We start from the raw sequence: 22901 nt of genomic DNA, 5'->3' as shown, positions 1-22901 counted from the left end.
CGTGCCAAAGAAATTGAACAAACATAAAGATGAGCGGACTTGCTGTAAAATACAGGAACTAAAGTCAAAATTATAATTAATTAAATTTAACTTAAATTAAAATTATATTTTTTCAATATATTCATTTATTCTTGTCTCGTGACTATGTGTAGGGTACGTAATATGAACTTTTGGTACATAGTATCGGCACTGTTTTAGCTATTCAGAATACTTTTATTATTAAGTCGCGGTTACTAAAGTCCATTTTCATTAACGATACAACTGTGGTGGTCAAAATAAATTCCAAATTTAAAATTCTAAATAAATTACATTTAAAAGAGAACTGGCTGATTATATGTGTTGAGTATATAATATAAAAGATACATAGAAATAAGTACAAGTTTAATATTTGAAAGCATGCTTATAAAGGTTCGGACACAGCATCAAGCACAAGTAACTTAAAGCGTAATAAGTTCCAATTCCGTACCCGGCTTCCATTTTGAACCTTTGCGCAAGACCCATACCTTGATACATTGTTTGCTCACCTGGAAAGAGTTAATCAAGTGATGCCAGGTGGCGATTTGAGAAATTCGAAATTTCTAACAGATTCAACTGTGATCCCTTTAGTTTTTCAGCAGCCGGCTGTGGTCCTTTGTGACTTTTTGAGGAGAGGGGAGGGAGACACTTTGGTGTTGCCTTGTGAGTTGTCGACAAATCGTCCGAGAAGATGCGTTTGTCAAGCATGCATGGAATTCTTTAGTTTCTCGTCGCTCCAAGTTCAAGATACTATTTCTAAGTGTGTGTCTTTTGTAAAACCAGGGTTTTTCAGATACTACCGCTTCGTTTTCCCTTGTTTCGTCCTAAGAAATGTGTTTTTGTAGTAGGCTCTACTCCTTACAGGGGAGTCGGTTTCATGAGCGTTTGAAGCCCACGACGGTATCTTGTACTGAAGTCTAGTACAGCAAAGTGTTTAGCTAAATGTGTCTTCTCATTATCGAATTTCCAGAAATCGCAGGTTTTGTCAAGTCTAGGACAATTGCGACCGCGAACATTTGCGATCAAGACAAATATGCGGACAATTGCGACCATGTCAACCAACTTTGGACGGAAACAAACTGAAATTCCCGCCCCACCTTTGAAGCACTGCAATCCACACTCTAATCTCAACTTACACAAAATGTTCGCATTATGAAGACTATTATTTTTGATTGATTTGGTTTATTTTACTTCCCTTTTCTTCCACTTTTTGGCTAATTGCGAAGATGGAAATGAGTGATATGATGAAATTGATGAAGATGCACTCACAAATAACACCGGTAAGCTCATGCCGGGATTCGAACAGAGACCCCTGGCTACTATTATTTTTCTTTGCAGTTTATTCTGATGGAACCATGGGTGTATTTGACCTACCTGAGTATACCATTTATATTCTGAAGTTTTACTGAATTTTTGTGCATACCAATCATTTTTTTCTGATATTTTCTATTTCACCCTTGGTGAATGGGGCATTCCAGCTCTTCGTGTGTCATTTTACACTCAATATTTAAAGTCCTATACATGAGATTGGATTAATATATTCAAAATTAACTGATTTAATAGAATTATGAAGTACTGTACTTTGTGATGTCTGCTAACAAATGAAAAAAACAACTTGAGGGTGATGGCATAGGCTGAATGCATGGAAAGCATTAACAAAGTGCATTACGTGTGTGACGCTTTAAAAATGTAGCAAATTTTGACTTCATTTGTCTGCGAAGCATATAGGCTGAAGATGCTTTTATTGGTAAAATGTGTAAATATATGCATTCACAATCATCTAAACCTTAATGCAATTAAAAGCAATAATAATGTCCATATTAATTAATTTTGTTATTAACATGAAGTAGGACCACTTTTCGTGGAATGCCAGAAATCTGTAGAGGTCATCCAAACCTGTTTCTACTAGATCAGGGGTGAGCAACAAGATCATTGTGATTCATTAATTTAATATAATTTGATTTTTGTTATTTAGCGTCGCTTTTCTACCACTTTTGGAAAATCGAGACCATGAAGATGAGTGATGATATGATGAAATTAATGTAGGGACATTCACAATAAACAATCATGCTCAGACCGGTATTCCAACCGGGACCCCTGGTGGCGTAGCGCGCTGTGCTAATCAGTCCAGCACGCAGTTCGGCTGTAATTCATTATTACCAATAAACAAAGAATCAACACTTATGAAAAATAATAGAATGGATTTCGAAAGAGCGAAGGTGGTTTCAAGGGAGGTGGTACGGGGAAAGAGAGAGAAGTTCCCTTCATATCGCAATTGTCCGGACCCCGGTTTTGTCGGATCTTGAAAAAAGTGAAGGAAAATTGTGAACTAGCTCCAGAAGTACATACGTGAATGAGTATTTATATATCGTGGAGGTGATTTCCTCAATACTTTTTTTTCAGTGATATTCTGACAAGCAATATTCAAGATCTTTTCTACTGTTATAGCATGTAGTTAGTGTTGCTCACGGGACGGGACATGTCCCGTTTCGTCTCGTGTCTCGTCTCGTTTTCGAGACGAGACACGAGACGGGACAAGCCTTTTGAAATTCGAGACGGGACGGGACGGCTTTTGAAAAGTCTCGTCTCGTCTCGAATGTCTCGAAAAAATAAAAGCAAAATATTTAATCAGTTGCAAATACTTGTTTGCTTGGAAAAAGGTATTTCAATTAGAAACGTTGATAAGCGCGTGTTAAGTCAAAAGAAGACTATTCTAGAGAGAGTAATGAATGAATGAATACCTAAACTTATTTTCAATACTCTTTCGAAAACAGGGTTACTCCCCATTTTTATTTTTCAATTTATTCCAGGTTAATAATTTTATGTTACGATGGCACTCCAGATACTAATAGAATTCTGAATAACATCATGTAAAAGGGCAGGTAGAGAAGGTGGAAGGAGGTGCCAAAAGATCGTGGAGTATCTGAGTCCGAGATTTATCTTGTAAACATAGTCTCAGCTCTATAGGTTGGAAAGATAAACGGTCCGACGGATAGGGTTTATTATTATTATTTAATTTTTACATCAAAGGGTGTACAGAAGTGAATGTTATTAGGAAGTAGGAAAAACATTGTGGGAAACATGGCAGTACAAATTGATAAGGAGTTGTTGGGAAAGTTATTAAGGAGTCCAAGATATTAGCAAGACTAAGAGAAAGATATAATTAGGGACAAATAATCTTGCATTATCCCACTCCGAACAGCTGAGAGCTAAAGAGGAGGAGAAAATACGGGTGTTATGGAAAGAAGTAATTTGGTGATTTTAGTGTTTAGAGGGAACCACGACAAGATTTTACCACGTGATTATTTGCACGGGTTGCGAAATTTTTAGAATGTTATGGTGACGACGCCAGAGGAGGCAGGGGGACGCCCCATGTCAGACACTTCGCCATCCCCCCCCCGGGCCCTCCAACTGAAGTTAATTAAATATTGAATAATAAGAGAGCTCGTTTATAAGAGTATGACGATTTTCACCTTTTCAAAGTGGTGTATTCTGCATGATATCACTTTCCTGCTTATAATACCAACTTGATTAACAAATATTAATTTGTTTAGTGTATATATAACTATGTGTAAGTGACTTTCGTTCAATATTCGAACGCCGACCTGGGCATAGGTGATTTCTCATTCCTTTATGTCCTGTAATAGCCGAGATTAACCTAAGTTTTAACCAGTCTTAAGAACTGGGAAAAAGTGTTGAATGTGGATGGTTTTAAAACATCACGAATATTTTCAGGACCACAAGACATCATCTGTAGTACGGGGAAATTATTCTAATCGTGGTCGTTAGTGACAACGCTAATTATTAAAATACATTCAAAGTTGATTCAAGATTTTATTTGATTGGTTGATTTGATGTTTTAAGTCCACTTTATGCACAGAAAAGCCAATCGGGATAGTTTAAAGTGCCTCCACCGGGTATCGAACCGAGGACCAAAGGTGATGGGTTAAAACCCGACACTACATGTCAGTTGTTGTGGATTCATCGCGGTTTCTTACTATTCAGGGACTTGAATCTCGAGATGATGAGTCTGAGGAAACCTTAACAAAGGGAATCTCTTCGATACTCTTGAAGTTAATGAGGGGATATTATTTGGAAATGTATTGAACGTGAACCTTAAAATGCAAATTACACGTAAAATTCGATTCAAAACATATCGCGGGCAGGTAAAAGAATGCTTATTAGGATTTGCCACTCTTCAATCATTGGATGCAGGTTCGCTCTTTCTCGTACATATCAAAATCGAAGAACTTCTTCCCATGAACCCCATAGGTGCCTGTAATTGTGTAGCACAGACATACATTGGAGTGGTAGAGTAAGAGTAAGTAATGCCAGAGTCAGAATATTTCTTGAATTATGAGATAACTGTAACCTTTGTCTGATTTTTTTATCCTGTGATAACATTTCCCTGAAAGGTGAAACACAAATTTTGCCCAAAACTCTTCAGCATTACGAAGATGGTTGTCCTTAAAATCTTTGAAAAGGCTTGCTCGAAACAGGATGCTGGATGCAAACTGCCTCATTTGGCTGTTCTTGCCATTGAGAAGAAATGTCAAGTCCTGGACGTACCAAAGGTGGGCAATGTGTTCTCCAAAGCACATAGAGCAGAATTCTCCTACAGGAGAAGTGCCTCACATTGTTTCTATTACTTAAGAAGATTCATTTCTTCCAACGTCACGTTTATTTTGCAAGAAAATTAAACTCTTCGAAGCATTTTTTCGTCTTTTATATTATTATCTTATAACTAAAATATTTATATCAGTAGTTTCATCTCAAGAAAGACGATGAATTATAAAATTATGAATGTCTTCCAATACTGAAATAGGCCATTAGAGACAACGCAACTTATCAATAAAAAAGAATTAATGTCTTTATTAAAACGAATCATGTGGAGATATACTCGTAATCAAGAAGTAAATTTAGGCAGTAAACGTCCACTCTAAATAAAAGACAAACACGAAACACCATACATGAATATAATAATAATAATTATTATTATTATTATAAGTATTATTATATATGTATATATATGTGTAGTGTTTTCGGGCGTTTTAATGTGACTGCCCCCTTACAATATTTTGTTGCCAGCCTTCCGCCCCCCAGTCACATTTCCCTGGCACCGTCACTGGTTGGAAGTAAATTTATTAGGACGAGGAAAATAACATTAGCTGTTGACAGTGTTGCACCAAAGGACGTGATGTGTGCTACTGTTTGTATAAATTATAGGAAATTTAAGCAAAAACTTATAATTGTTGAGACTTGAGAGTTGTTTCCTTCATTTGATCGTAGGAAGAGGTTTTCTGAGACAGAGTGGGATTATTTTACACATACATGAGAAAGGGTGGTTGTTTAAAGATAGACACGTATTTTGCACATTTTTTAAAAGTTCAGATAAAACGAGAATTTAGCCTTACTCTTATGAAAAGAAATAACGCAGTACAGGGAAAGAATAACTCTTCACATTTCTCGCACCTGGTGGGATGCAACCCACATGCACAAGAGTATTGCAGGAAGTCTATGAACGAGGATGAAGAGGGATATGTGAAATTTGACTTAGCTGCGGGTGAATTAGTGGGTTCTAATATTCTTAAGGTTGATATTGGGTTTTAAGTCCACTTGATTCACAAATAGGCTAAATCGCGAACCGACCTACAGTTTAAAGTGCGATCCGATCCACTTTGTGCCTCCATTGGGTATCGAACGCGCGGACCCTTGATTACAAGACCTCGACGTTATTACTACGTAATCGGGGAGGCACCCAATTTACACAAATATGTTGATTCCAATAGTACGTTATATGTATAATCTGATAATGATGCACTTTTGGTGCATCTAAACATATTTTTTTCAACTATAGCATGTCTAAAAGAATCATTGAAGTTGGGATTTTTTATAACTTCAGGAGGCACGGCTCTGTAAATATGCGATATAAAATATATGCAGGTTTGCCTTCCATACGTGGTGGTTTTGTCACGTTTCTTCGCTTCGTACAACATACACTTTTGCAGGAACGGCTTCTTGCATCCTCCTGGGGCCTTGCTCTAGCTAAACAAAAATATATTTCTTTAGCATAATCGAGGGTTACTTTTTCATGCCGAACAAGGATTTTATTGCGATCATACGGCTTTGAATGACAGTATCAATGAAGATTTATGTACACTACTACTTATAATAATGAGAATAAAATATTAATCAGGAATTTTATTTTTCGTCAAGTGGACTTAACATCCTTTTTTATTATTTAGCAAATATTCAATTCATCACCTTTTTTGACATTAAACTTCTTGCCAGGATAGTTGTTTTTATGCAAATTTAGGCGATCTTAACTACACGTAAGCTAGATATTAGCTAATATTCGTGCTGTTTTATTACTATTCTTCTACAATCTTTGTAACATTTCATGTAATAACAATAATAGAATTGATTAATTTACATTTTCAAGTGAATAGACCTATGAATTATATTAATGTATTAATTTAAACATTTGCTTAATTGTTGTCGTTAATGTTATTATTATTATTTTTTCTGAAACACTTGGCTCGGACACCCTCCCCCGACATATATTTCTAGATGCGTGCCTGCCGAAGGATAAATTAGATCAAGGGGTGGTGGTATCTGACTTAGAGGCTAAAGAGAAAACAAAGAAGTATGTGCGTCATAAGCTGAGCATAAGAAACAACACAATATCACAAAGAAACACTTTTTGAAACTTATGTCATAGAAGATGTTTAACAATATTAAAAACAATAAATGCTTTCTATTTGTAATATACTAAGTATTGAAATTTTAAATATTCTTTTGTGTTCGTACTACACATTTAAAAACTTTTTTGTTGCTCCCGAGCGCCAAGCTTAGAATTTAAAGAAGAAATGTACATTTTCATAGTGCACGGAAGTTCGACATTCAGAAAGCAAGAAGGTCTAGTGGAAAATATTTCAAAACTTTCAAAAGGTATAGCAGTAATGAAAAGAGCACTCTTGTATGGAAGCCAGAAAAACCACAAGGTAGATTTCATAAGATACCTAGCAATCAATAACCAACAAACTGCATTTTTAATATTATGTCCTCATGATTAACGAACCTTATTTATTCTCACCACGCAATGGGTAAAATATTTGGAGCTTTATCCCACTTTCCGGAAAAATATTTCGTGTTTCTGCTACTTTTGACCTTTGTTGGCATGATATCCCGGATCACTTTTACGAGACGAGACATAACCCTTCGAGACGGGACAAACGAATATTTTCGAGACGAGACACGAGACGAGACAGCATTTTCACGAGACGGGACGGGACAGATCAAAGTCTCGTCCCGTCTCGTCTCGTGGGCAACACTACATGTAGTGCGCCCGCCGTAAGACTGGAAAGATCTTTAGTTGGACATTATCGAGTGCTCAGTGCTTTATTTTTACTCAGACTAACATTGCGTTTCATACCTCCCAGGGTTATCAGAAAAGATAAGCAGAATTGGTTCAAAATTCCAACTTAGTACAACATTCAGCAGCAAGAGAACACGAAGGAGTTTACTATCAAACACTAAGCCAAAACAACCCTACATACTATATGAATCTGGACGAGCTTACAGGTGTTGAGCACTTCTGTACTACTTTCTCTGCGCTTCTAAAGCACCAATGAACACGTTGTGTTCACATTTATGAACACCCTCTAGAGAAGAGGAAAGGCGAAAACAAACACTTGAAATAGAAAAAGGGAAAGGTCGAAAATAGTCGAACACGCACGGAATGAATTGCATAGAATACATTAGAGCAACATAACAGTACTACACAGTGAATTAAACTGGAAGCAAAGAGAAATCAAACCAGCAGCTTTCATAGACCTGCCCCAAGCACTATAAGCTGTGCCTATGCGTTTCAACGGAGATAGCCCCCCTCAAAAAATAGATTTAGTAACTTATATGCAGCAAAATGTATATTGATTCCGGGGGGATGTCGGGAGTAGTTGGGTAGTGCAGTGGATTTCTGGTGCAATCGCAGATCTGTCCGTCTATGTTCGACGACGAGCGAAGAGGCTCTGAACACATAGGGTTAGTTAAAAGTAAAGCACAAAGCAATGGGCAATACCAAATTAACTGTGTTCGTTTTATTTTCTCGTCTAGAGATGGAGCCTATCTCCGTCTTCTTGGTGCCATGCGCCGCTACTCGTAAAAAAACCGGGAATACTTAGATGCACAACCGTTAATAGAAATCTCTTCTATTATTATACTAATACACACACACACACACACACACAGTGTGTTAGTGTGTGTCTACTCGCGATCTCGCCATCGAAGGTTTCGTGTTCGATTCCTGCCTTTGCGTGGGTGTTTCTTCGTGTGTCCTGATCCATTCATCTAATCATCACTCATCTTCGTCGTGATTGGCTTACAGACACAGAAAACTATGTAAAATGAGGACAATAATAACAATAGTAAAAACTAAGTGGTCATTTATGTTGTTGGATGGAATGAATGGACGTTTTGTGCAAGTGTGTCCTGTACATACATTGAGGGATAGAGTGTAGTAATAATAATAAAATAATAATGAATTTGTGAAAATAGGCAGTTTTCGGCTAGAACATGACCAGGGTGGTTTGTAGAAAGATGAAGGGGTTCTCCCCTGTGGATATCGCATCCCCTTCTCTGGTTGCTAATAATGCCTTTGGGGGATTATTGTATGTATAATATCCTTATTACTGAAATTACTGAAACCACTTCTGGAAATCCTTCAAATACGCCTGTGACAAACAATAAATATATTGCGGAATAGTGTCCTCCTTAACTTCTCCGTCGTCGCATTGTAATCAAGGGGTCCCGGGTTCGATAACCGTTGGGGCACATAGTGATTCGGATCCCACTTTAAACTCTAGGTCCAGTCCCGATTAGCCTTACTGTGAATAAAGTGGACTTAAAACACCAAATCAACCAACCAAACTTCTTAACTTCTCACTTTTACTGCTAAGCATTCTTTGTTATGTCCTTAGTATCTTCTGATTCTTATCCTCCAGCTTACCACGCATGCTATTGCCAGTTTTATATGAAAAACATTTTTATATTGCGTAATAGAAATGGCGGAAGTGGTTTGCACGTCAGGTACTCATATTATGCATCAACGAATGCCACTTTCCTCACATAAAGTCGTCGTGGAAAGAAAGTGTGCTCCCTCTTACCGTTGTGGTAGCGCTCATTACCTTCATTATTGCCTTCATGAATCGACTGTTCTTGATGGCCAGATGCTGCTGCTCGTATGCTTTCGGTACGATGGAATCTCCAGTCTTCCTGCGAGCCTCGATCTGGTTCAGCAGGTTTCCACCGCCGCCGGACAATTTCCCTCGGACGAGGCAGCCTCTACTTTTCCTTTCATGTGAGTGCTGTAGGGTTTCCGTTTTCTGCAATATGTCGAGGTTGTTGGCGTCGTTCCGTTAATAAGATTGAGTTAGTTCGGCTGGAATTATGTCATCACACTCCCCTGGCGTTAATTACTGTTCGCTTTATGTTACTGTGTGTTGCCGCGTGAATGTCGGCGCGGTCCGATTTCAGAATAACCTGTGTGTTTTTCCAATTTTTACGTCGCTTTTCTGTCTATTTAGATCAATCTCGACGACGAGGGCAAATGATGATGAGGTGAAAGTAGTGCACTGACAAAGGAACTCCTGCATTCGGCCGGGATTCGAACCCAGACCTTTTGTTTTGATCGCAAGACGACCGCTCTAAGCAGAATTTGTTTGTATGCGGGTGGCCAAAGGTCTGGGTATGGGTGTTCTTTGCGAGTGTTCCTTCATCGATATCACATAATCATCACCCATCCTCATCGTCTTGATTAGCCAAAAGCCTCACAAAATAAAAATGCAAATACAAAACAAGAATACATATTTTCAACAAGAGATTTGGTAATTCTTCAAATCAATTTGTTCATCCGTCCTCTCCTATCTTTCCGAACAGGCTGAGGTACACGACGTCATACTTATTCCATAGCATGCTGATTTTTTTCTAACTCTTGTGCTTAAAAACTCCTTTATTTCATTCGTATCTTCTCAGTTGAAAATTATAGTTCAATCACATCCACACTCCTACAATATGATCACACCTCCCTGGTTCGTAGACAAACTGTGTATTATTCTCTATTTTGATCTGGTCCTTGCATTATTAAAAACCCTCTACGTTATTTCCAATTATATCCTTGTTGTTAAATTCACTTTCATCTCTCTCGTCTTTCCTTATCGCAAGAGGCCTTTGGGGCGGGATGGGGTATTTTTATGTCGCTCTCCTGCCTCTCTAGGCTAATTGTGATGGTCAAACCTGAAACTTGGGTGGTCAGATCGTACGTTCAATGCTCAACTCACTTAGCGTTGGATATACATACATGCGAATATATTCATTTAATGTGTTTATATACGTATATAAGTGTGACATTTAAAAAATTTCCAGTTGGGAAAATTCAAGGAACTAGGAATCAGCAGGGAGGGGGGGGGGTGCGCAGAAACGAGAGAGGAGAATTGCTCCTAGTTCTGTTACAAATGCCCCCCTCGCTTTCTCTTTCTGTTTGTCTGTGTGTGTTTGTGTGTGTTTGCAGACACACACATTGCCTCCCCGATGGTGCCGCTTTTCAATCAAGGGTGCCCTGGTTCGATACCTTGTGGAGGTAGGTATATAGATACCATTTTAAAGTGTAGGTCCACTCTCTATCAGCCTAGCTGTGCATAAAGTGGACCAGAAAGAAAACTCACCCATCCCGTTCTCTCTCTCTCACACACACACACCAACATATATATAGGTATTATTCATACATACACAGTGTGGTATATGTGGAAACTTTCCAGTCGGGGGGAATTCCAGTAATTTCTCATGAAGCATCAGGATATGTTTCTCCCCAAGTACCAAAAATTAAGGAACAGAAAGGGATATTCCCCCCCTCATCCCTCCTTCAAATGTCTCACAGTATAGGATATTGATGTGGCTTATTTTACTTCGCATTCTGCTACTTTTGGTTAATCGTGAAAATTAGGATGAGTGATGATGGATGATATGATGAAATTGATGAAGGGATAATTACAAAGAGCACTCATGCCGAGGCCGGGATTCGAACTCGTAACCCTTGGTGTCGTAGCGCTCTGTGCTGACCACTACGCCACGAAAGCCGGCCCCTTGTATAGGTGTGTGTATAAAAACCAAACTAGAAGTTAGGAGTAACTACGAGTATATTTATGTTCAATTTTAGGAATTATGTCGAGACGAATATTTCGTTCTCTTCTCAAATTGCAAATCCCTGTCCCGTTCTTGTCTTTGTCTCAAAGGGCAAGTTTCAGGCTCTTGCCGAGTCTCGTCATATGTGTCATCGCACAAACTTTCGCAGCTTTTAGACGTCACAAAAGCAAAGAGCCTCTTTTCGCCACTACGGGCCTTAAAGAAAAAATTGAAATTTTATCCTGTGATTATATATGCACTCAGCACAACTTTACAATTACCACAAATTGATTTTGTTCTTACCATAAACAAATTATTGAAAAATCTTTCAGGCACATATTCGCTTTGTACGTTTGAAGAAGTTGCTTACTTCAGTAAATTTGACGTAGGTGAGTTTCTCAATAACATACCAAAGCCTCGGTCTTGTCTCGAAGGGTCTGGTTTTGTTCTCCTCTCGGCACCATTCCTATATAATTCCATTCGTTAATCTGTTGTCCGAGATGCGAGTAAAAAACACGGCATGAATGCAGTGTCGACTTGGGAGGGGCGATTTTCCCGCCAAAGTCCACTCTAACCTATATTTGCCGGCCCCCGTGGCGGAGTGATCAGCACATCGCGCTACGACGCCAGGGGTCCCGGGTTCGAATCCCGGCATGGGCATGGGTGTTTGTGAGGATAAAAATACGTTTCGAATTCTGGATAAGTAAAGGGCGTTTATTGTTCTCTTCCATCTTTCTTATATATTTCTATTGTCGTGATAAATCTAACGACATAAGGATACGACGAAAAGCGGGAAAAAAGAAGAAAGAAGGTTCTTTTGTGAAGTTATATGTCGCCCCTGTTGAGCCAGAAAAATGTAGAATTAGATATATACCATTATGGTCGTTATTTATTTAATATCGATTTGAAATGATTATTACCAGAAGATTTGAATACAGAATTAGGAACAAACAACAACAATAATAATAATTGTAATTGACATTCGATATTACAATATCTACAAAATATACACAATGTTTTATACCAATAATGAAATAAATGATAGCTTACAATACTGAGATACAGTAAAATAATAGGTTAAATCTAATATATGCAAAAAATCTAGTCGTCATTTGGGATAAGGTGATCGCCCCCATTGGCGTCCTCGTGAATCCGCACCTGCATTAAAGGAACTAGCCAAATGCTGGAAGCATAAGTATACGGTATCTTGAAGAAAAAAAAAAAAGAAACAAATACTATGAAACTATTCTCCATGTTGGAGGCCAAAAGTTTGATTTGTTGTTGTGAGGTGTGGTTTGTTAGGTTTTGTGGCTTGTGGAAGAGTCGAAATCTTGGCAGCGGGTGTCGGATTTTTCTGTTGGCAGGTGTAATGGCAAGGTCACTCGTGTGTTTGCTGGTAGCGACATCTGCCGTTGTCGATAGTGTGTATGTTGCTCTGCTGGCTCTGCAGTAACTTACCGATCGTGTACAGATTTACTCAAAATCCAGCGAATTCGTTATCTGCAAATTTTATTTTTACTTTTTCTACTCTTGGATGTTTCTTCCTAATGTACCATGGATTGTACACAGAAGCGTGCCAAGGAAAATAGAAATGAAGGGTCAGAATGTGTGTGTGTGTGTGATTTCAGCACCAACAATTCCTAACGTATGCGTACGCATGTATATGGGAACCTCGAATTCTACTCACTATTTCTCCCTAAAGTGGTTTGTTTTCAAATTTCTTAAATGAAAAACCTGACACTTCAGAACCCGGAAACCGGTAAATGATTCCCCGAAGTCTGGATCGGTACAGGATTTTACCCCGACCGTGTTACCAAAATTTCTTGATATGCACACTAATAATTTTCCAAAACCAGAAATGTGTGATTACACTGTCTCCATCACTTTCAGCTAATTCAAATTGTTTTCACTTATTCTGCCCTAGAGCTGGTGGGCTTTTCGAACTGTATTCTTATTACTTGAATGATTGATTGATTGAGTTTTAAGTCCACTTTCTGAACGGAAAGGCTAATTGGGACTGGACCTACAGTTTAAAGTGGAATCCGAACCACTCTGTGCCTTCACCGGGTATCAGGCCCGGAACCCCTTGATTACAAGGCGACGTCGCTACCACTGCGCCATCGGAGAGGCCTTTTTATTACTTGAATGGATTTAAAGTTGAAATGTTTTTCATTACAACACAGTGCAATCACCTGGTTACATAACAATTATATTCCATCTATGGGTAAGAGTTTGAGAACGTTAGAATTGAAATATTCCAATACAAAAGAAGTGGAGAGAGAAAACTATCCTTTATGCATTATTTTTAGCACTACTATTTCGAAATTGAACCCCCAATCTCCTCCTTGATACGCCTTTCATTCTACAATCAAACAATCCCGAATTAATTCCGTAGTCAGCTTCGTTATGAATTGTTCATGCACTTAATTTCATGCTTGCTTTAAATATCGAATCTCTGCACACACAATACAATATCACATCACAGATACCGTAATGGATGACCAGTGGAGCAGAGTCATTCTGAATCGGATAACCATTCTTAACGAATACATTTATCTAAGGTAAACTTTTTGTGTGTATACATGCGTACAATTCTCAGGAAGAAGTTGTCTACACTAAAATATGGGATACATGTGCTCATCAAAATTTTCCCAAAAATGTTATAAATGTTTTCCTGCATTTTACGAGCATGAAAAGTTATTTGTTTTAAATGTTCCTTATTGTTTTCTTACCTTCTGTACACAAAAATCAAGAATTTATCACATTTCGCAATTCCATCACCTACTGTTATTTTTAATATTGTACAGTGCATCCGAAAATCCACTTTGTTCTTGATTGATTGAATTGAATTGGTGTTTTAAGAAGTCCACTTTATGCACAGTATGGCTAATTGGGACTGGACCTACAGTTTAAAGTGGGATCCGAACCACTATGTGCCTCCACCGGGTATCGAACCCGGGACTCCTTGATTACAAGGCGACAATGCTACCACTGCGCCATCAGGGAGGCCTCACTTTGTTTACAGAATAATAATCATACGACTTGATATGTGTTTACAGATAATTGTATTTGTTACACATGGATTAACCAGAATAGCTTAGAATAAGTATCGAAAGTGACCTCTTCGCACGGCTGTACATTTCTGGACACATTCGTTTGTTTGGAAACACTTGAACCAGTTGATCTTGGGAAATGCTACATATGCACTCAGTTGTTTCAGCTTTCACAGCCCCTTTCCACACCACTCTCTCCGACTAAGCATCGTTGCAAATCAGTTTTATCATTTTTAGAAGAAAATTAAATAATGCCAGGTCCTAGATATGGATTTGTCTGTACTTACTGTGTATAATTGCAGTGGTTAATTGAAAAATAACGGTTTACGTTTTGCTATATTACTGCATTACATCATTTCATTTTCCATGTACGGGCCTTGCACCAATGGTGCATTGGTAACGCTGTCACCTTGTAAACAAGGGGTTCCAGGTTCGATTCTTGGTGGAGGCACATCTCACAATTGTTCGGATCCCGTTAAACTGTAAGCCCAGTCTCGATTACCCCCTCTGAGCACAAAGTGAACTCAATCAAACTTAGACAAATTTTCGTTTTTCATATTCCAAAAGAAGGAATCGTGCCACAAATCGTAATCAAGTTAAGGCAGCGATTCTCAAAGTGTGCTTCGCAGAGCCCTGGGACTTTGCGGCGCTTTCCGTTAAGAATCCCACTTCACACATTCATACTTGCAAAGTCGCCCCAGTGTTGTAGTTTCGAGCATCCCGAGTCCCTGCCGCAACTTGGCATTCAAGTATCGCTGCCGAAAGTGTGACGTCGCCCCGGCGTTTTTTAAGTGAAATAATGCCGTTTCTGAAATAATAAACTGCCGCAGATTGGTCTTTCCCGGACGCTATTCTTTGATGCTCGATTTTTGGAATGTAAAACACATGATTGCTACACGACCTTTACTCCAGTATATATATATATATATATATATATATATATATATATATATTATTACCGTCTCTTCAGTTCACTTGGCTTCAGTTGATTCAGGGAAAACTTTGAATCGTAAAACTCCCGACTGTGCCATTAAGAAACGTAAATATGATGAAAGAAGAAACAAGCACAGTTGCCACACTGAGATCAGTAATAACACTTTTTTCCCCTTCCAATTCTTGCCATGCATTTGTAAGAGCATTTTATGAAATAATTCATATTTTTTTACTAGATGCAGAGAACATCAGAAACACTAAAAGTGTAGGTATGTTCTTAGCTAAAACCAATAATTTTAAGAAACGTAATTTCCGAATTCTCATTGGCTGTAAGAATATAATTTTGTCTTGACGGCCATAGAAAAAATGTTGGAGCTCCGCGGTCTCGTCTTTGGTTGAAAAGGGCTCCACAGTTTGAAATGATTGAGAACCGCAGTTAAGGCATGACCAATAATAGATACTTCAATTGTTTTTACTTTTTTGACAACCTAAAAATGCCCATTAAATTATGCCTCACATAATTAATATAAAGTGCTATAAATATTTCACCAATGGCCTTTGATATGCACATTTTTACAAATTTTTTTAAAAAAATTAATGCATTAAAACCCCAATTCTGGAAGTAATTTTTTTTGTAAAATTTCACCCATCGATAGAAGTTCTAATTCGGAAGTTCGAATTTCAGCAGAGTTCCCCCTGGCACACTCATTGTTCGTGTTGAACGGAGATTTACTTGATGACGTGAGTTCTTCCCCCATCGGATTCACCCCTTTCATCAGTTAGCGATGGCAGGCAAGGGTTAAATGAAAAATGGTCCTGGAAAGTTTTATGTCGTCTTTATTAGTACTTCCTTTTCATGGCGCGGGGAAAGCCTTAGCTCCAGGCTGGGAAGAAGAGCAAGAGAGAATTGCATGTTTCTTGATTGCATTTCCGGTAGCGGATTCCGTTTGGGTGGATCTAATTTTAATTTGCCGTTTTCAGCTGAACGTCTTTATGAAATGGGAAGAAATTTTGAAGTAACTATTTATTTATTGAGAAAATTCCAGATACAGCACAGGTGGCCGGCCATTTTACACTGAAATTAGGATGATTTTGAGTAAAGTTGGATTTCAAAAATCACCGAACCGAATGCAGGTGGTGTATTTGTATTTTTATTTGATTCCGTTTGGGTGGATCTAATTTTAATTTGCCGTTTTCAGCTGAACGTCTTTATGAAATGGGAAGAAATTTTGAAGTAACTATTTATTTATTGAGAAAATTCCAGATACAGCACAGGTGGCCGGCCATTTTACACTGAAATTAGGATGATTTTGAGTAAAGTTGGATTTCAAAAATCACCGAACCGAATGCAGGTGGTGTATTTGTATTTTTATTTTATATCGTTTTTCTACTTTGGATCGTCGTAACGCTGGGGATGCATGTTCAGTATGTGCAATAGATGAAGGGACAGTTACAAAGAAAAACTTATGACCAAACCAGGACTTTAACCCGGAACCTTCCGTGGTCTCTCTCACGAGTGCAATCAAAACACTTTTCCACCAAGCCACTCGTCCTAATCCTGCATCCTATATTCGAATTTGGTTCCGATGTACAAGTCCTGAATCTTGAACAAGATATCCGAACTCTCGAGTCCTGGATTTGATATCCGGTATCCGAATTCCGAATCGTGTATCCGATATCCGAACTTCGATTCTTGGATCCAATATCTGAATTCTGAACCCTGGATCCGATATCCGTAATATGAACCCTGGCCCCGATATCCGAATCAGATTCGGACCCGCTCATGTAGAGCTGACTTGAGCACAATACTGATGGCGCCTGCTTCATGTATCGACTGGCGTCCAGAATTTGCAAGTTATGTGTGCCCTATGCCCTATAAGCCTTCTCGGCGTGGTATAGAGCACAAGGAAAGTTCGATCATCATTATTTTGCTCATTCTCGATGCTCTTGGGAAAATCTAAGGATAGCTGATTATAGTGGTTTTCTTGAAATTCAGGTTACAGTCATCATATGGTTTCTAACGTTTTCTTGCCAGAAAAAGTTCCTTCCATACCAGCTAATGCAGAATGTTCCCTTATTGTAACCTTCGCATTACAGTTGGTGATGTCTATTAGATATGTGAACTGCTTCTTATTTGTGAGTATAATATATGACGTTTTTGTTGATTGACCTATCCGTGAGAAGAATTTGATCCAAGTAAAGTCGATCGATTATTCGTAATAAGGTGCTTCCATTCTAATTCTTCTCAGTAAGGTTACCGTACTCTTTTGCGATTGGTGAATCGCAGGTTGTGTTAGACGTCGTGCGGTGGTATGTCCTTCTGCATTTCTTGCAGCATGTTTTGGTATTGTTAGTTTCTTTAAAGAGGCACAGTTAGAATAAGCTTTATACTCCATTAGAAACATGTGCAGATATGGCTGTATGTCTTTGTTTGGTGCTTTTGTATCAGTGTGTTTTCTTCGTACTTCATTCAAATGATGCGCTTTGGATCTACACATGTGATGTTACTTTGGAAACCTCGACTCCCTAGTCAGTTTTTGGTAAAAAATACTGTGGAGTATTGTGGTACGAGCTGCTTGAATTGCTGTAAGGGGTGGAGGTTTTTCCCTTATCTGTTTCATTATACGCGTACGTTCGTAGCAAAAATTCGTGTCCTGCTAGGCGCCTTGGCAAACTCTATACAGGGTGTCATTTTATTGGCACCCACGGCCCACAGAAACCTACAGAGGACATCAAAACAAATAACTTTTCTCAGTAACATTTTTCTCGTTGTTGTGCCGTTTCGGCGCTACAGCATTCAGGCCTCAAAAAGGGCTTTTTTGAACGATTGTAGCGCCGAAACGACGATTTCCTCTATACGTTTCTGTTGTCCGTGGGCGCCATTAAAATGAAACCCTCTATTGTACCTGTCTCCTCATTCTTTTGGATGATTCATTTTGAGTTCGACTATTCTGTTTAATATTGACAGAAATAAATTTCTGTTTATAACCAATATGAAATTGCTTTATATGTGTTTCTCGTCACTTTTATTTTTTTATTGCTTTGATCTCATCTTGCAGGTAGGATTTATTAGAAACGTGCAATAATTCTTTAGTAAAGGCAAGTAAAACAGTCGGTATTTTGTTTTTGTTCGCTTCATAACAATATTGATTAGCACGTTTTAGAATATTGTCTATATATCTGGCAGTACGTTGATCATTGTGTCAAAAAGAAAGTCCGCTCATTGTCCGTTGAGTTTCATAAATTGTCTTTTTCCTAAATTATCATCTTTGAAAACGATTAGGAAGTAATCAATTCAATAGTCATAATATTGATGTGGATTGAACTGACAAAAGTAAAATGTTCCTCTACTATCCCTGAAGAAAATCGACACATTCCACCCAAGGTTCAGCAAGTCTAGGGCTGTTTTTCACTCAATGAACCAAATTTAAGTGAATTAAACTAATAGTTGTTAAATTTAGATGCTCCGAAGCAGTGGCGTGCCCAGGATTTTCGAAAGGGGAGGTTACGTATAGTTTGTTTGTTAGTCAGTTCTCATTTTGCAATCTTTTCCTGTTTTCACGTTCTTTTTTTAGGAATGCTGGGCCCAAGGGGGAAGGGTTATGCCCCACTTGGACACACACTGTTCCGAATCTCCTACGAGGAAGAAATGTGACCCTAACAGTTTTCAGAACATAAGAGAAAAGCAAGATGTATCGGGGAGCCATTTTCTCGGGGGTATCTACCTCTACCCTTCCCCTTAATCCGCTCACGATAGTAATCCCTAAGGATGGTACCGAGACAAGATGTGGCAGAGTCTCGGTCTCGTCTGAAGTCACAAAATATATACATTTACAGCGTGTCACCGCACAGACATTTACAGCGGTCAGTAAGGCCAACATCTTTATTTTTTTATATTTTTTTTCAAGTTTTTCTGTTTGGTGCCTCGTTTCGACGTTACGATCCCTCGAAAGACGCACTTTTATCCTGAATATATGCAATCACGCAGCAGAAACTCACAGTTGGCACTAATGGATTGACTTTACACTTACTATAAATAAAATATTTGACTTATCTGTAAATAACTTAGGTAGATATCCGTTTGGTATGTCTGAAGAAGTCGTATAGTTAAGGAAATTTAGGTAAAAATTTCAAATGTTATACCAAAGAATCGGATAAGACCGACCGTCTCGGCCGCACCTCGATTTCACATAGTCCTTTCTCGTGCTCAGTGTTGTCTCACAAAGCTGGTCTCTTTCGTCACGATTTTTTCAGTGCCGTCTCGGTACCATCTGAATTAATTCAGGATAAAGTGTTTTGCTCTCACCTTAATTAATTGAAGAAGTGTGCGGTGGTCTAGTTGGTAGGGCGTCTGACTGCCACGCGGGACACCCAGATTCGATTCCCGGGGTGGGTGATCTAATTTCGGAATCTGGGGCTCACCCAGCCTCAAATCGAACGGGTACCTGGGCCAACTCTGTGGGGTAAAGGCGATCGGAGCGTGGTGCTGATCACATCACCTCCAAAATGGCCGAGAACGAGAATGTGATTGGGCCCTACCCCAACATCTCCTAAATGTGCCTTCATGGCATTGTTCTCTATGCAGAGGAACTTTACTTTTTTCTTCTTTTTTACCTTAGTGTATTATTATTAGTGTATGATCTTTCCTTAATATACAGTACATGCATTGTGTCAACTTCAGGTTCACGTTTGTAATGTGTAATGCCTCTGTTCACAGGTGTCCATGATGTCAGGGGATGGGTCGGTGGTGGTGCCTCACATCAAGAAGGAGGAGGACGCGGCTTTTCAGCAGGCGTGCTCCTGTTCCCCTTCCAACAGCAACATCTACTCGCCCACCACCACCACCTCGGCTCTCCACGGTGAAGTAAGTACAACGCAGTATTTATAGTTACGGCTATTCGTTAGGAGAAGCTTCGTTTAATTCACCTGAAATATGTCACGAAAGCATTACTCGAAAGTGAAAAGAAAAAAGTTAAACTCCGTAGCTAGCAGGTGTTGCAGCAGTTACTCAAAGTAACTTGTTACCGTTGCTTTATCAAAAAGTAACGCTTTACTTCGTGATATGATAGGCTATAGACATAAGAAATTCCAACGGAACCATATGAACATAATGACATTCATATTTTCTTTCACTACGCTACTGCGGTTTCTAAGTCGGGATTTGGAATTCTGAAATAGATTAAAAAGAGAATGGAAAAGTCCGGGTTATAATGAGAGCTAGCTGCAAGTGTTATGGAAACAGGCCTCTTTCTAAAAACACAACGGAAAAGTCGGGGATTTTCATTAATAAAATAATAGTAAAAACTCGAAAAGCCCAGGAACATTAATTCTGGTTGTTGTACTTGACCTGAATGTAGAGATTTCTTTAAAAAAAAATTGTAAACACTACTTCGTTACTACATATGCTCATAAGTAAAAAGAGCTGCTGGTTCTTAGAACATTTCCACTAAGAAAAAGTATACCCTGAACAATGTTAAAGCACAGTAAACTGTTACTAAAATTACCTGGCAAATGAGAATGTGGTTAGCTAAATGAGTGGAAACCTGCGAGAGGAGTTCATTTAAACATTTTGGAGTTATGTTCCTCTGGTTCTTATACGACCTCTTGTACCAGCTTCTTCATGGGAGATATTCCATGTATTCTTTACACACACACATACATACATACATACATACATATACGAGGCCTAACGTACACACATTTTGCCGACCTCCGTGGCAGATTGGTCAGCGTAACGCGTTACGAATGCAGAGGTCCCAGATATGAAACCTAGGTAAGGCATTATGGATCGTTGTTTTCGTCCCACTATCCGTTTCATTAGTTCATCATTCATCGCCATCGTCAAGAATAATCCAAGAAGTAGAAGGCGACTTCAAATAACCGAAACACAAGAAAAAGTTTTTATATTTTATTTTTGTTCATTTATTTTATTTTGAAAAAGGTTGTATAAACTGAGTGCATTTTTAGCACTAAAACTTGGTCTAAGCACCACAGAATGGTCTGGAAATTTATTTTACAATTGCCTGTAAAACATGGAAAAGTCAGGGAATTGTTTTGCTAAAATGATTGTGAACTCTAGGTAACATTTGTCAACCGATTTTGGGAGGAATGCTTAGGAATTTCACTATTTTTTTTCCTTTTTTAAAATCATGATTCATGACGTTCGACATACTTTAAATGTAGGAAATTTGGGAGCAGCGATCACAGAGCGTATGTACACGTCATGTTTGGAACTGGACTTTGATATTTAGTTGCCCCTTTTCAAATAATTGTGACATTGTATTTCGATAAATATGCCACATGCATTTCTGCTGCAAGATATAAAATTGAATGCCCCAGAATTCTTGTTCGGACACCTAGTATATCCCAGTAATCAGAGTTATTAACTTGATTGCATCTGAGAGAAAACTAGAAAGATCTTGAAACACGTTCGTTAACCGCACCAACGGCCGATAAGGAGCTAAGTCTCCGAGCCTTTGGTGTAGCTACGCTAGAAGTAGTTCTAAACGAAATCACAGCTTGGGGAAATTTAGGGAAGAAACAATTTTCAAAGGAAGAAGCCTGCCCCCCCCCCCCCTTTCTAGAACTCCTCGACAGGTATATTTGGAACTGCTTACTCACTCAGGCAATGCACAGACAGACTAATCAGGACTGAGCCCTGTTTTCATATGGATCCGTAACATTGAAATGTCGCCTCATCGTGAATCGAACCCTGATTTGATAACAAAACGAATAATCCAAATATTCACACAATAACAGAATTGAGGAAAGAATCATTGAACTGTGAACTTATCGTGACGTAAATTACGTAACTCGTGTTAGTAAGTGGCAACAATACATGTATTGTTGCTCTCTTTTCCCCTACTGTTTATCACTCACAATAATAATGATTATTTGAAAATGACACTGTTACATAACAGTAATTATAAACTGGATGCCCCATTTAAGTTTCGGTTTGTGTTTTAATTGTACACACTAGATTACACGAAGAAAATGTGGAAGAAAACTAGGTAAGGAAAATAAAATAACATGAGAGCATATGAATTTTTACCCAAAAATCAACACTGCACAGTTGAAACAAAAATATTTTTAAATAAAGAAATAATGAGAGGGACAGTAAGAATTTAAGGATAAATGTCAAGATGCGAGAATCGAAACGGAGATTATAGACAAAATTGCATTTTTTCATTGAAAGGTGGTGGTTTTCTAACATACCAAAAAGACATGGCCCTAGTACTGACCCCGACTTGAAGCAACCTGTGAGCTCAAACTAGATTACTAGTGTGTCTTTTTCATTCTCACTGATGTTTCTTAGAATTTCACGAGTCTGCTATAGCAGCAGTGATCATGGTACAACACCTTTCACACGGCGGATTTCTCCGCGTTTCACCTCAACCCCAGCAAAACGAAAGAGCGACCTCTGGAACTTCATACGCGAAAAACTTTATTCTCCCATTCTGTCTTTTTTTTTTTTTTTTACTCCTTTTGCTACTGTCGAGGGCAGAGGTGCACCGAAGAGGGTTATGGTGGTCGCCCCCCCCCCCCTCTTTCACTACATTGTACGTAGGCTTTACGGCAATATTAATTAGTTCCCTAATCATAATTCCTTTCGATTTTTTAAACATTTAAAACCTTTTCGTAGAAATTGCTGGATGGGCTTATGACTTGAGATTCTTAGCTCTAATATGATGGAAGCCTGATAATGACATCATGTATACCAGC

At 38.6% G+C, this 22901-nt stretch overlaps 1 protein-coding gene across 4 annotated transcripts in view; it reads left to right on the top strand.

Annotated features, from left to right (window-relative positions):
• ERR (estrogen-related receptor) overlaps positions 1-22901 on the top strand; it is a 194734-nt gene that overhangs the window by 88649 nt on the left and 83184 nt on the right. For all 4 annotated transcript variants that reach the window (XM_083118982.1, XM_083118981.1, XM_083118979.1 and 1 more), the window contains one exon: positions 19897-20043. In XM_083118982.1, the coding sequence (XP_082975108.1) occupies positions 19903-20043 (141 nt within the window). In that variant the 5' untranslated portion in view covers positions 19897-19902. The remainder of the gene's footprint in view (positions 1-19896; positions 20044-22901) is intronic.

This window comes from Lepisma saccharinum, chromosome 3 (genome assembly GCF_977018435.1).
Source record: "Lepisma saccharinum chromosome 3, izLepSacc3.1, whole genome shotgun sequence".
Lineage (NCBI taxonomy): Eukaryota > Metazoa > Arthropoda > Insecta > Zygentoma > Lepismatidae > Lepisma > Lepisma saccharinum.
This window is presented reverse-complemented; position numbering and strand designations above follow the sequence as displayed.